This window comes from Coregonus lavaretus, assembly GCF_964263955.1.
Source record: "Coregonus lavaretus genome assembly, chromosome: 37".
In the NCBI taxonomy this organism is placed as follows: domain Eukaryota; kingdom Metazoa; phylum Chordata; class Actinopteri; order Salmoniformes; family Salmonidae; genus Coregonus; species Coregonus lavaretus.
In genome coordinates, this window is record NC_140024.1 from 13,301,483 (window position 1) to 13,315,116 (window position 13,634).

The following is a 13,634-nucleotide window of genomic DNA, read 5'->3' on the forward strand; positions in this document are numbered from 1 at the left end:
AGAGAAAAGGTCTGCCTCACTTAAACACTGCTGTGTGCCTGTGTCGCTGCTCTCAGAACACTCCCAGAACACAGGGAATGGGAGATAACTTACAGTTTTTCTCCATTGGTTTGGCTCATTTCTTGAAACAGAAATTACATTCTCAAAACTCTAAGATCATTTGGCAAAACAGTCTTACAGTTCAGCACAACACTATAGCTCACTTGCAAAAGCTCATATCTCTCCTAAAACTGTTCACTCATGCTTCAAAACTAAATTCCTTTCCCATATAAGGAGTCAGTGCCACGGAAATGGCAAAGATCCTTCTCAATTGCTTTGGCTCATTTCTTGAAACAGACCGGACGTTCTCAACACTCTTGGTGCTTTAGCCAAAATAACGTGGATGGTTCGGCACAACACCATGGTTCACCTGCAAAAGCTCATACCTCTCCCAAAACAGTTCACGCATGTGTCAAAACTAAATTTCCTTCTCATTTAAACAGTCAGTGCCCCCAAAATGCTTCGTCCCTTTGGCATTGTGTAAGCACTGCAAGTCAAAATGTTTAGATGTTTTGTCACTATGGCAGAGGACCATTGAAATATCCCTCATGTCCACCTTTCAGTCTTAGCCCAGTCCTTCATTGACAATGGTTACTGTACTGTTTTTTGTCTAGCTAACAGAATACAATTGTGTATAAAACTGAAAAAAATAAATAGGATTTTAGGGTAAGAGTAGCCTCCAAGGTTTGACATCACACATTGCACTCATACTGCCAAGGAAATTGTAACCATTATCATTCACACACATAAAGTAACTTCCATACATCAGAGTAAAAAGAAAATGTATACAGCATAATATACTGTAATATAAACACACAAACAAAAAACAATGAAAATGATATGCAGCCTACAGTGCTGTAAATAAAGCTGGAGTTTCACAACTAACAGTTCTTCACTGGTCGCTGTCCTCACCCTCCTGGCCATCCACACGCTGCTGTCTGTCTGGCCACAGATTCTCGTCCACATCACAGCGTATATTCTCCCTTGCGATGCAACGAGGGAAGAAACGGCGTGCATGTCGCAACCATCCCCTACACTGATCTGCTGTAATAAATTTATCAAATGTTCCAAGGGATTCATATATGGTATTCATGGTATTATGTTCTTGACTAATTTTGACAATTGAACAGACTATTGTGCATGTGATGACTTATACAATGAAATGACGCTGACACGTTTTGGAGCGAACAACCATTAGACTGAGAATCAACAATCAGTTTAGATCAACAAGATCTATTCACTTGGAAATTGTGCTAAATGTAGGCTACCTGTACTTAATCATTTGCAAAGATGTACTGAGACATTGAGACATGTACTTAGACATTTGCAATTTGATGAAATGAATGACAAATTCAATTCTGTTGTGAACAATTGCCAAGTGGTTTGGAGGTTTGTCCATGTAGTTTTGAGAATGTAATTTCTGTTTCAAGAAATGAGCCAAACCAATGGAGAAAAACTGTAATAGAACTAGAGTGGAATGGCTGATCTTCTCCTACCTTTGGGTAAATAGCCACTGAATGAATGAATGCTGCAGATATTTGGGCCCATGAAACACAAGGGACTCATCTGTCATCATTTTCAAATGAGTTACTTGAACCAGTTGAGTCGACGTCACAGCATGTTCTGTAGGTTGGAGCCATGCACTGGATCAGAGGTAAATCCATACTAGACTGTACTAAAGCCTCCCAACTCCACAGTCTCTCTGGCCTCTCCTGTATTGTGTGTGGCTCACCTCGTCTGGCCAGGTTCACAGGGCGACGTATTGTAGCATTACGCTCCAGAGAGCACGACTTCACTGGCAGCTCTCCATTGATGTAGAGGTGACGCACCTGGAAGAAATAAGAATGAGACAGAGATGAGATACAGGCAGAAGAAGAGATAAGAAGACAAGCACAGTCCATCCTTGAAATCTTGTGTTAATGTTAAGGGTGAATCTGATATTGGTGACAGCAGAAAGTGAATACTGCAGTAAACAATGTGATCCTTGAGAAAGGCCTTCTTACCTGGTTTTGCCTGACACAGGTGGAAATGAGGTTGGGATACCGAGTCCCAGGGTCAATGGTGTACTGCTCAAAGTTTTTGGCAATGTTTTCAGTGGTTGTCTGCGGCAGGATTCTGTAAAGACTCTCCCTGGAGAAATATATATATTTAGTGTGTGTGTGTATGTGTGTGTGTGTGTGTGTGTGTGTGTGTGTGTGTACAATATGTGTGCTGACCACTGACCTCTCAGCTAGCACCTCCAGAGGGGTCCTGCCCTCAGCCCACCTTTTCACCATCCAGGCTGAGTCAAAGGCAGCCAGGAAGCCTCTCGCACACCCTGTACCCATGGGCCAGAACGGCTGTACACACAGACACATACCATCAGCATAACAGTACATTTAGCGGAATATGCACATGTAGTATTATAGTCCAACCATTTTAAAGCATGATTAAACACTGTTGTCACAGCCTCCTCACCTCTAACAAGCTGTCCCCAACCAGTGCCACCAGTAGCTGGTGTCCGAAGCGTTCTCTGACCAGCGCTGCGTTCTCCGAGGCGTACATGCTGGTGAAGTCAAACATGGCCACGTCCGGCTGGCCACAAGCATTTATGGCAAAGTCCAGCGTGGGAAGCTGGTAGTTGGTGCCAAAGTCAGCAGCTTCCCGGGCGTAACACAGCAGAGCTTCCTGGTTCACATTCTCACTGCTCAGCAGCATCTCTGTGTCTATGTAGTCCTACGAGACAAAGTCAGGGGAATTGTGTTTTTGAGAGACCATAACCAAAAAGATGAAGCAAAGAGGCAAAATCAGATGCAACATTGATACCCTAAGCGTAATAACAGTTATTCACCTTGTATATACAGTAAGAGGACCATTAAAGATGCTCTTTAAATTGTACTGTGACGCCACTCTCAAAGTCCCACATTATCTTTATGAATGAATTCATAGGATGACTCATGCAGAACCCTGGCAATTGAGGTGAGAGAGAGCGCTGAGAGGGAGTCATTAGCCAGAGAAATATTGTGTTCCTTTAGGGATGTTTATAACACTTAGCTTTCATGGATGTCATTGTGGTGCCCGCCCAGCTCGTTGGCTGTTCACCTGGCAGACAACCAAGGATGAGATTCCTCCAACCCAGCACACTCCTCTATTAACTCCCCACCTCTCCTTCTCTCTCCCCCTCTCTCTGTCTTTCTCTTCCTCTCTCTCACATACACATATGAATACACATCTGAATGCACATCTAAATACACATCTGAATACAACACCCTCAGACATCAAGAAAAAATCAGCCCGCAGCTGAATCTAGTTGATGATCCCTGATCTAAACAATGTTTGCTTACATGAATGATGACCCCCTTGTCCAGTAGGCTCTGCTTCTTTGCTGTCATGACAAAGTAGTGCGTGTTGTCCTTGTAGTATACAATGTTCTCCAGGTCAATACCTGCAACAAATGACAGACACAGACAGGAAGGTTAAAAAAACAAACATGATAATGACAGGGTTGAAAATTGCTGTTGTTTGACAATGTGTGGATTTAAGTGCATTCTGAGGGCAGTCTGCTCCTCTGGCTGACTCATTGACTGTGGGGGATCTCAGGCCCACCTGTCTCCTCTTTGAGGTCCAGGAAGAACTTCTGGTTAAAGATGAAGGCCACACCGCTGATCTCCTCCACCTTAGCCTCGGCCGTGGTGTTCCTGTTGACAAAGTTGGCCGTGATGGCGATAGCCAGCTTACCACGGAATTCCTTCCTCTTGAACCCTGAGAGAGAGAGAGAGAGAGAGAGAGAGAGAGAGAGAGAGAGAGAGATGGCAAATGTATGACCACATTAGAGACACATATTTCCCACAGATCACACAGACCCACAATGAACTTGAAAACAGATTAAACATTGATAAACGCCCATACCAGTTAGGCGAAATACCACAGTGTTCAATCACAGCAGCAAGATTTGTGGCCCATTGCCATGAGAATAGGGCAACCAGTGGAGCACAAACAACAATGTAAATGCAACCTATATTTATCTGTTTACATGCTTCAACTATTTGCACATTGTTACAACACTGTACATAGCCAATAATATAACATTTGAAATGTCTATATTCTTTTAAAACTTTTGCGAGAGTAATGCATACTGATTGTTTATTTCCCTTTTGTTTATTGTCTATTCCATTTGCTTTGGCAATGTAAACATATGTTTCCCATGCCAATAAAGCCCTTTGAATTGAATTGATTGAATTGAGAGAGAGAGAGCGAGAGAGAGAGAGAGAGAGAGAGAGAGAGAGAGAGAGAGAGAGAGAGAGTGAGAGAGAGAGAGAGAGAGAGGAGAGAGAGAGAGAGAGAGAGAGAGAGAGGAGAGGAGAAGATGAGAGAGAGAGAGAGATGAGAGAGAGAGAGAGAGGAGGAGAGAGAGAGAGAAGAGAGAGAGAGAGAGAGAGAGGAGAGAGAGAGGAGAGAGAGAGATGAGAGAGAGAGAGAGAGAGAGAGGATTACTATTCTCTGGCCAGGCCAGCGGAGGCATACTAATCCAGAGGAAATCTAGCACTGAGCTGTAATCACAGGCCAGTTATTTTAGGATCTAGAGAGACTCGTTACCGAGGTGATGCTGTTTATATCACCCAGTGAACACAAGCCTCGGCGGGAGAGTTGGGTCAGTACTAAAATGTTTATGATCTAATAAAAATGTCTTCCATGTTGATTAACTTTCACAACTTCAGTGCAAATGCAGCCACTCCTTACATGAACTGCACTATTGTAAGAGAAGGTGCTATCTCGTTTTTCTCACACTGAGATTTTACGATATATACTGTTATTGGCTGCAATTGCTTACACTTCTGCTATTTAGAGATATCAACAAGAATGGAACAGAATCAGTTCCTCTTCAGATAGAAACATTGGGGAAATACTTTTGGCATTGAAGAGTTTATTGCCATCCTCTCACCGACCCCTGCAAAGTTTTTTTTTTTTTATGTAGACATTGCACAAATATCACAATTTTAGAGGCTAATTTATATTAACTTTCTGTGTCCCATCTCAGGCCCAAGCATAACTGCAGGCAAGCCTTAAAATAGACTGAAGTATGGACTCAGACTTTTAATGCCAGACTGACATTCACTTGGGTTCCTGTTGCTAATATTTTCACAATTACAAGTTTTATGAAAAGCTGTCTGACTTTTTAAATGACATTCTCACAATTAACGGTTTTATGAAAAGCTGTCTGACTTTTGTGAACGAGAATATGGTGATATTAATTTTTACAAAGTCTCTTTGTGGTGTCAAAGCTTCACCAAAGCGCCTAAAGCCTGTAAAAGCCATCCAACCACAGCTAGTACCACGGGGCTATGTCACTCCAAGCTGTTAAGTCCCACAGGCCAGATGTTAATATGCTTACAATTGTCCTAGGGAAGAGGAAGGCTCTGCACCAAAGCCCTTTAGTGAAAGAAAATACATCCTCAATACCTCTAGACCTGTGACTCAGGAAGGAAAGGAGTGATGAATGTTCTAATGTGTTCAGCCTCTCTTCCTCCTACAAAATAATGTATGAGATTCTGAGAGGTGCTTTTCTAGGAGGAGGTAGCATTTGAATATGAGCCAGAAATGTTCCCATTACTGTCACTGCTAATTCACTGGGTCAAACCCCCCCCCCCCCCCCCCCCGCCTGCCCCCTCCCCCCGCCTGCCCCCTCCCCCCTCCCCTCACATCACTCTTTCCAATGCAGCTGTGTTCCTCTCAGACGATTAGCTGGGTACAGAACAGATTGGGGTATATTTAACCCTCCCCTCAGACAGGGATCTGCATGGCAGTCCAAAAGCAGAATGACTTCTAAAAAGAAAGTTTTCCTCCGGCCTTTCGTCATCAGACGATGACCTAAACGCCTCATTGTTTGGAGACAGAAAATGCCCTTTTAAGGAATAAGCATCTGATGTGGATTGGTGAGGAGATGACAGGCATCTGTGAGGGAGAGTCCAACATGCATGCATCAACTGTTGAACAGCATCCAGATGACTACACACACAGGGCCCCAGATCTTTTTTATTAAGGTACAGAGCTATGGTGATTTCATGTGTAACCTTGCCCTTTGAAGGAGAGATTAATGACATCACATAGGGTATCGTTTTACAGAGGCGAGCATGATTTTATGGCGTCCTAACTTTCTTGGATGAGACTATGCTTTTTTAAATGGATGCTTTGTGTAGCCAAAAGCCGCAGCCAATAACAATCATATGTTTCTTAGTTACAGTTGTTAGGCTGTTATCCAGACAAAATAATTATATGAGAAAGGTGTCCTGGATATTATTTGAAACAAGCCACTGTCAACAAAGCTACATAAACATACGTTTCAATATAGAAATTGTGTTTGAAGGCGCTCCAGATAATATCCAACTGCATTTGAACTTAGAGCTAAAGTTAGCTTTGGAGCAAGTAGTGTTTAGTAAACATATTGAGCAATCTCAGAGAGCCATTCCATGGATGTAATCACATGATATCATATACAGTACCAAATCACCATATCCTATATCTGGGCTCAGGTCATTAACGGTATGTAGATATACTCTGCATGGATACAACCCATGTCACCCTCCCATCCCTTCAGAGTTCTCACCTTCCAGGGTATTTCTCCTCCCATCAGCCCCCACCACCACGTCAAAGTCAATGTTAGCCACAGGGTGATCGGCAGGCCTGATCTCAGCTCTCCAGCCAGGCCCTGAAACACAGTCAGAGGAGAGGAGGGAGAGAGGGAAGGGAGGAGAGGAGGAGAGGAGGGGAGAGAGGGTCAGTACAGTCCCACATTTACATGGACACACACCTCAAACAAACACACTTATCAGTATACAAACGGGTAGAGTTCAACACAGATAGAGAGAATGAGAGGACGTGGGCTAGAGAAACAGACACAATATTTACTTGGTTGCTCTTTTGGCATGTTATTTCTGGGGAACAATATTTATGATGCCTATCAACACCAGTGGGGAAAAGGGTTTGCTAATCCTGACAGTTCTCAACAAAGAGGGTGACACAGAGGTCACACGCATTGTGTCATTTAGCTCAGCAGACTATACCGTGCTGTAATTATATAAGATGTTGTTTAATGTCATTCTCACTTGTACTGCATAATTGATACCAGAGCGCTAGCTAGCTACAGTATATAATTCAATACGTTACAGCGTTTTAGCACGTAGTGGATCAAATGTGGTGAATGATGTCAGCCACAGAGGCAGTGTGAGGCCCCAGCAACATTGGGTTGGCTGTCCACTGTGTAATATCATCATGTCAAAAATGCATTCCATCATGTCAAGGACACTGAGCACCCTGTGACAGCAAAAGTAGGGGGACCATTCTGTATCCATATTTAGTAAAGACTCTTGTTTTTATCAGTTGGTTGACGTCGCGGTCGAGGAGGCCACATGGGATAGCTAATGACCTCCAGTCCAGGAGTCCAATCAACAAAGCTCTGAAGGAGGGAGGGGGGTCAAGTGTAGAGGTATTTCAGATAGCCAGTCTTTCAGCTCGGCGCCACATCACAACACACCACGCAGCGTTCACATCTTGAAGCAGCTAGTACTGTACCGAGGGTGCACGGTTGTAATTACACTGGCTAATCAGCTCTTAATTACCTTCCACGGCCGTAATTTGGCTCTGCTGCTCCTTAAACAAAGCCACTAGGTCTGCTCTGCTCAATGATATTACTGTGTGCTCTGCTCAGCAGCAGCCATAAAATAACATTAGCATCTGGGGAGGTTGCTAACCATTAGCAGCTGAATAGGAATGGTGAAGCAATGATTATGACTTTTAAACATTTGATTTCCATGGCAATGCAAATATCAAATAAAGGGTGATCAGTGCACTGCTGTAACAGTGCTGCTGTTTACTGCTGGTTGCCAAGGAGATATACTGTTGAATGGGGAGGCAGAACTACTCTAACAGGTACTAGTTATGGACTGCAGTAACTCCCTGTAGCTCAAGGTACAGTGATGTAAACCAGAGGAATGCTATGGTGTGGGAGAGAATATACTGTGATGGGATCCTCTGGGCAGCCACATACAGATGTAGGATCTTAATTTGATCACCCTGTTGCAGGATAACTTTCCTGTAATGCAGGAAATGTTAAACTTGTAGTGTATTTGAGGTTTCAAAAGGCTTCTGAAGTTTGTAATTTCCACTTTGAAATTTCAGACTTGATTTTCCCTTGCGAAAAATGTATCAACCCCTACAAAAATGTCCATTAATTATAATCCTCATAATAATTCACATTTCCTGTTGCTGCAGGATTATTTTCCTGGGGTAGCAAACTGGCTTAAATTAAAATCCTACATCTGTAATGGTCTTACTGACTGTTGCAAGGCTCATGTTAAGGTGCACTGTTGACGTTCTCCAAATGCATTGCATTAAGCCCTTCAACCCCAACTCACCTGTCTGATATTGGAAGTCTGGTCCCAAATGCTGTAACCTAGCCCTTGCATGAATCCCTGAACTACATCCAAAAGACCCCTAATGGTGTGCAGGAAGGAGCAAGGTTGATGGGTACTAGGCCAATGTTGATGGATTTCAATGGACATATATGTACTGTAAGTGACGGCCTGTACTGTAAGTGAGCTGTCACTCACCGTCATTCTCCTGGTTCTCTGGAGGTTCCAGCAGCTTGACAAACTCCACATTGACGTGGAACTCCACAGCTACGAGCAGGGCGATTTTCAGCAGCATGAGCTGGAGCTGGCGAATACCTGGCAAACACAGACAAGAATCAGGAGTTCTTAGAACCATGCAAGAAACCCAGCTGGCTTTTCTGGCTTATCTAATACAGTACCTAGTACATGCACACTGCACAGGCATCCATGCATTTACACATTATACACACAACCAAACTTGGCCTTTGGCCTCTGTCACTTGAGAGCTGTAGAAAGATTTGTTTTCAACACCAGCAGTTGGTAGCTCTGCTTTGTCTCTCTGTAGCTAAGAGCAGGTGGAAGGTTCACCTTCCATGGCTCACAACCTTGACATTATGTAATGGAAGGGATTGGATGCATCAAGGCTACCAGACAAAAAACAGCTTTAGAGGGGAATAGGATACAATAGCATAATCATAAGCTAACATGAATCCAACAATATCGATAAGGAAAATATTCCATTGCAAAAGTAAGTACATGTAGGGCTATGGGAAATGGCTGTTATGACTAACAACTGTTATGGCTGTTTGGGCGGAACGGTTTCCTGCTGAGATGTTTACCCTACATGTAAAGATACTTACTGATGTGGTCTATGGCTCCAGCACAGAATTTGCCGTAGAACTTCTTGGCCCCGAGGCCCTTGAGGTCGTGGATGGTGTAGGGCCACAGGTGCAGCACGTTGTTCCTGGAGAAGGTGTCCCTCTTCTCAATCACCACCACCTTGGCCCCCAGCAGAGCCAGCTCGATGGCCGTCCGCAAGCCACATGGGCCTCCCCCGATGATCAGGCACTGCAGGGACAAGAATGACAGAGGGACACCATTATCATTGTGAGTGCAAATAAATAGGACTGAAAATCGTATTTCATAGTCCCATTTCTGTTACACAAAATACAATACGTGTACATCCAAACCATATGCCTGCCGAAGAGATCATATACTGCATACGTACCTTATCACCATCATAAATAATACTTACTGAAAATAGAATCCTTGTTTAAACCTGTAGATATACTCAATACAGCAGATGAAATATGAGTTGATGAGTTTGGCTGTATATTGCCAAGTAAACAGACAGAGTGCCTGAGGTGGATGTTTATGGTGACAGTATGTTGTTCGTTACTCTGACCCAGCGCTGGGAGAGTATGTGTCATTACCTCAACCGTAGATCATTATTACAGCCTAGTCATATCAAAGACATGATTCATGCATCTGCCTCACTCAAATCTGCATGAAGTCAGTTCTTTTGGGTTACAGGATCCGTCTGAGAATGTGTGGTGAGAACATGACTTCATCCAGCCTTCTGGAGAGGATGAGAAGGGATTGTTTTGGAGTGTTTGTTCTTCTGAGGAACCATCTCACCATCCAACCACTCCTGAGTCAGACAGCAGCCCCTGCTGTGCCCAAGAAGTTGGGCGGCTTCCTGTTTCCTTAACCTTATAACCAATCAGAGCCTGACGTGCTCTCTCAACCAGGCTCAGCCATCTCAGACCCCAGCTGGCCCACTGTGACCTTTTCATTTCAGATCTCTAATTTCCTCCCCAGCCCAGCCAACCCACCTACCTGACCTCTAAATCCACCATGTGTGCAGGGAGGGCCAGCAGTATATTTGAACAGCGGGACTCACTTCCTGCCACCCTGTGTGTCTGCCTGAAGGGCCACAGGAACTCCCAGGATGTGTCACTCCAATCAGTATTGTGACACGGTCGTGTTTCAGCCCCAGCCTCGGGGGCCTTATCATGTTTGTATACTGTAGCTCTGTGCTGAATGGGGTATACTCTCTCTCTTTTTTTCTCTCTCTCTCTCTCTCTCTCGCTTCCTCTCCCACTCTCTCTCCTTCACTTTCTCCCCCCCTCTCTGTCTCTCCCTCTCTCCCAGGGTGCTGTTTACAGAGCTAAACGTGCCAGCTGCCCACATCACACCATAAATGGTACCGCTGCTCCCAGCGATAAAAATAAGATTGGGATTTAGTCATTCTGTTTTCTCATTCTCCGTGTGGGATTCTGCTGCAGGGTGTCATCAGGAGGTGAAGGAGAGCATAACATTAGTAGCCTAGGGGTAAGAGTATGAGGTATTCAATGCTTATCAGGTATACTAGCCAAACCCAGGTGGCTGCGCGTGGCTGTGTCTGGACAGGCCTGGCCCAGTTCTTTTCATCACGAGGAGTGATTAAAGTGGATGGGCTCTTTAACCATGTCAGGAGAAACAGACAGTTACCGAGATGTGCCAGGTGTGTTAAGCATCCACCGCCACAGAGGAAAAAGAAAAAAAACATATGGAACAATGCCTTATTCACAAACACAGAACAACATTAGCTAAGTTTATTCAGATGTGCCTAACCACACAATCCCACAATGTTGGGTATTATCAAACCTGATATAAACTAGATAATCACTATCAAAGCAGCACTTTTGTTTTAGTCTGTCTCTATGGTGCTATGAGAGATGAGCGGTTTGTTTTGCCTGTTTCTATGCGGTGCTGTGTTATCGCAGATGGGAGGGCTTCCTGAGGGCCCACTGCAGTTCTGCTGAGTCAGACCACAGCTACTTCCTGTCTGTCCCCCACCTGTGACCTCACCCCCTCACGCTCACCAGGAGAGGAAGACCCCGCCCCCCCTCACCTTTCACTTCTCTCCCGTTCATTACTTACTGCACCTGGAGCCCTATTAGCTGTCAATCAAATCAAAATCAAATCAAAGTTTATTGGTCACGGTTACAGTTTATCATACTCACATCATGCAGAATGTAGACTGGAGGCCAACTCAAACATGCTTATCAAAATGGAAAGTGGGCACAATGTCAGGCAGTTGGCAATTATTGTCTCCTAGAATCCTGATCAATCTATGGAGCTCAAGACAATAGGATACTGCTGGACCAAACATTATCCTCCATACCTGCACTTATTTTGAATGAATACAAATGACTCGTTACACTCTACAGCTATATCTCTTTAAGGAGTACAGTATGTCCTCTAAGGTCTAAGACATCAGCTGACTGGTGGTCTTCAGTGTGTTCATGCTGCCCAGCCACTTCAACAGGCCAGCCAGGTTAGATTGACGGGAACACCCCGCAACACTGGGCTGAGTGGAGCTCCTTAACACACATGCTTATTCTGGCTTCACCGGAGTAAAACAAACTGACTGTGTGTGTGAGTGAGCGAGCGGAGCCTGTGCACCTGCAGACATGATGTGATGCCTCACTAGCTTGGCTCAGTGCACGGTGGTGGCTCATGCTGTTTTGGGACAAAACGTCAGACTTAAGGTACTCAATCAACTGAGAGAGACCACCGGGAGAGCCACAACATGAACTGGCAACCCTCGCAGACAGCCATCTGGGACTTCATGGGAACTAGAACAGGAGAAAAGGAGCAACACTCCTGTCTGGGCATGAAATAGGCCTGAGAAACAGGCAAGGAGGGCACAGTGTGTCTCTGAACTTTCAAATCCTACTGTTCCATACAGTGAATTATTTGCTCAGTGGAAGCACAATTTTCCACAGTATCAAACCATATAATTAAGGGAAAATATGTCTGTCAAGATGTCACAATTGTCAAGAGAGGATCACAAGCATGGAAATGTTGATAACACACTATTCAATGATGGGCCATCAAGGGTGAGATTTACGAGCATGACATAGACAACCTGTTATAAAGGAGAGCTCCTCTGCAAGGTGGGGGGAAATACAGTAGGAAAGAATCCTTAAAACACAGTTGTTCTGTCTTTAATGCTAACCCACATTCAGTGGGTTGTGAAGTAAAGAGTTCATATCTTTGCTGTAATTTAGTCAAAAGGGCAAGACACTGAGGAACTGAATAACAGTGTAATAAACAATAATACAATGAAAACGTTTCCATGTGATTCATACATGAGGTATGTGCCAACATTATACAGGCATAACAGTTCACATAAGAAAAAGGAAATAAAATGTAGCACTTATGATTAAAGGCATTTCATGAAAGCAAAACCATTCCAAACATATTACCTAGCTCAAGGAGAATTGTGTCTGCACAACTGAGACTATTAATTATCAAGCTATTTGCAATATGATTTAATTAGGCTATTATTGCAATAATAGTATGTGTCATAATGTGGAGTTTGATTGCCTGATAATTATAGAGCTTACTTTGTAATTGTGATGTAAAAATGCAGAGAACACACAAATAAGTCCCTTAATAGAAAACAGTCTGTATTCTGTTGCGGCATACTGGCGCTGAAGTGCAGGTCAGGATCTCACTTTCAGGGCATAGCCGGTCCAAATAGTTTCCATAGAATCTGGCACTGGACAGCGGCACCGCCCTGGAAAACTAACAGTCTCTCTCACTGGGCCACTTCCCACTCCAGCTCACTTCTCCAGACCTCTCAGATGAGACGAGCACAAAGTAACTCTGATACTAATAAAATATAAGCTTCTCAGATCTCGGGCTCAAGAAGCCACTACAATAGGCCTAAAGCACTTACATTTAACAGCATAATCAGTGAAATAGACTAAGCCCAGTAACATATGTTCTCTGACCATTCTGTTCAGTGTATCTGCTTCGTATTTAAATTGAGGCTGTGAAAAAAGAAATATGGGCCTTCATTGTGTTCCTCATTAAAAACGTATATAGAAGAAACCAACAGTAAGTGTGTGTCATTGGCATTATAGCCAGCTGTATGCAGTAATAAACTGGGGATGACTTCATATCCTATACAGATTGTACCTCCAGCAGGCATTGGAGGCTGGGTGAGGAATGCTATCACATTATTATTCCCTGTGAACCACCACCAAAACCCTAACTCTTCGCTTAAGTCATTTAGAAAAGTAAAGTACTTTATCAAGTTGTGGCAGGTGGGCTGCAATTAATCACAACAGGAGACCCATATACAGTACCACTGTCTGTTGGAGATGTATGTCAATTATTTTTAGGCCTTAAATCTCAGATTCTGTAAACAGACTTGAAACGTAAGAAGTGAGG

At 43.8% G+C, this 13,634-nt stretch overlaps 1 protein-coding gene across 4 annotated transcripts in view; it reads right to left on the bottom strand.

Annotated features, from left to right (window-relative positions):
• Positions 1–13,634, bottom strand: part of LOC311111909 (F-actin-monooxygenase mical2b-like) — a 53,380-nt gene that overhangs the window by 18,458 nt on the left and 21,288 nt on the right. For all 4 annotated transcript variants that reach the window (XM_084154830.1, XM_084154831.1, XM_084154829.1 and 1 more), the window contains exons 3-11: positions 9,266–9,473; positions 8,625–8,741; positions 6,623–6,724; positions 3,625–3,780; positions 3,363–3,463; positions 2,497–2,754; positions 2,263–2,378; positions 2,043–2,169; positions 1,772–1,868 (exon numbers count right to left, since the gene is read on the bottom strand). In XM_084154830.1, coding sequence (XP_084010956.1) covers positions 1,772–1,868; positions 2,043–2,169; positions 2,263–2,378; positions 2,497–2,754; positions 3,363–3,463; positions 3,625–3,780; positions 6,623–6,724; positions 8,625–8,741; positions 9,266–9,473 — 1,282 coding nt within the window. The remainder of the gene's footprint in view (positions 1–1,771; positions 1,869–2,042; positions 2,170–2,262; positions 2,379–2,496; positions 2,755–3,362; positions 3,464–3,624; positions 3,781–6,622; positions 6,725–8,624; positions 8,742–9,265; positions 9,474–13,634) is intronic.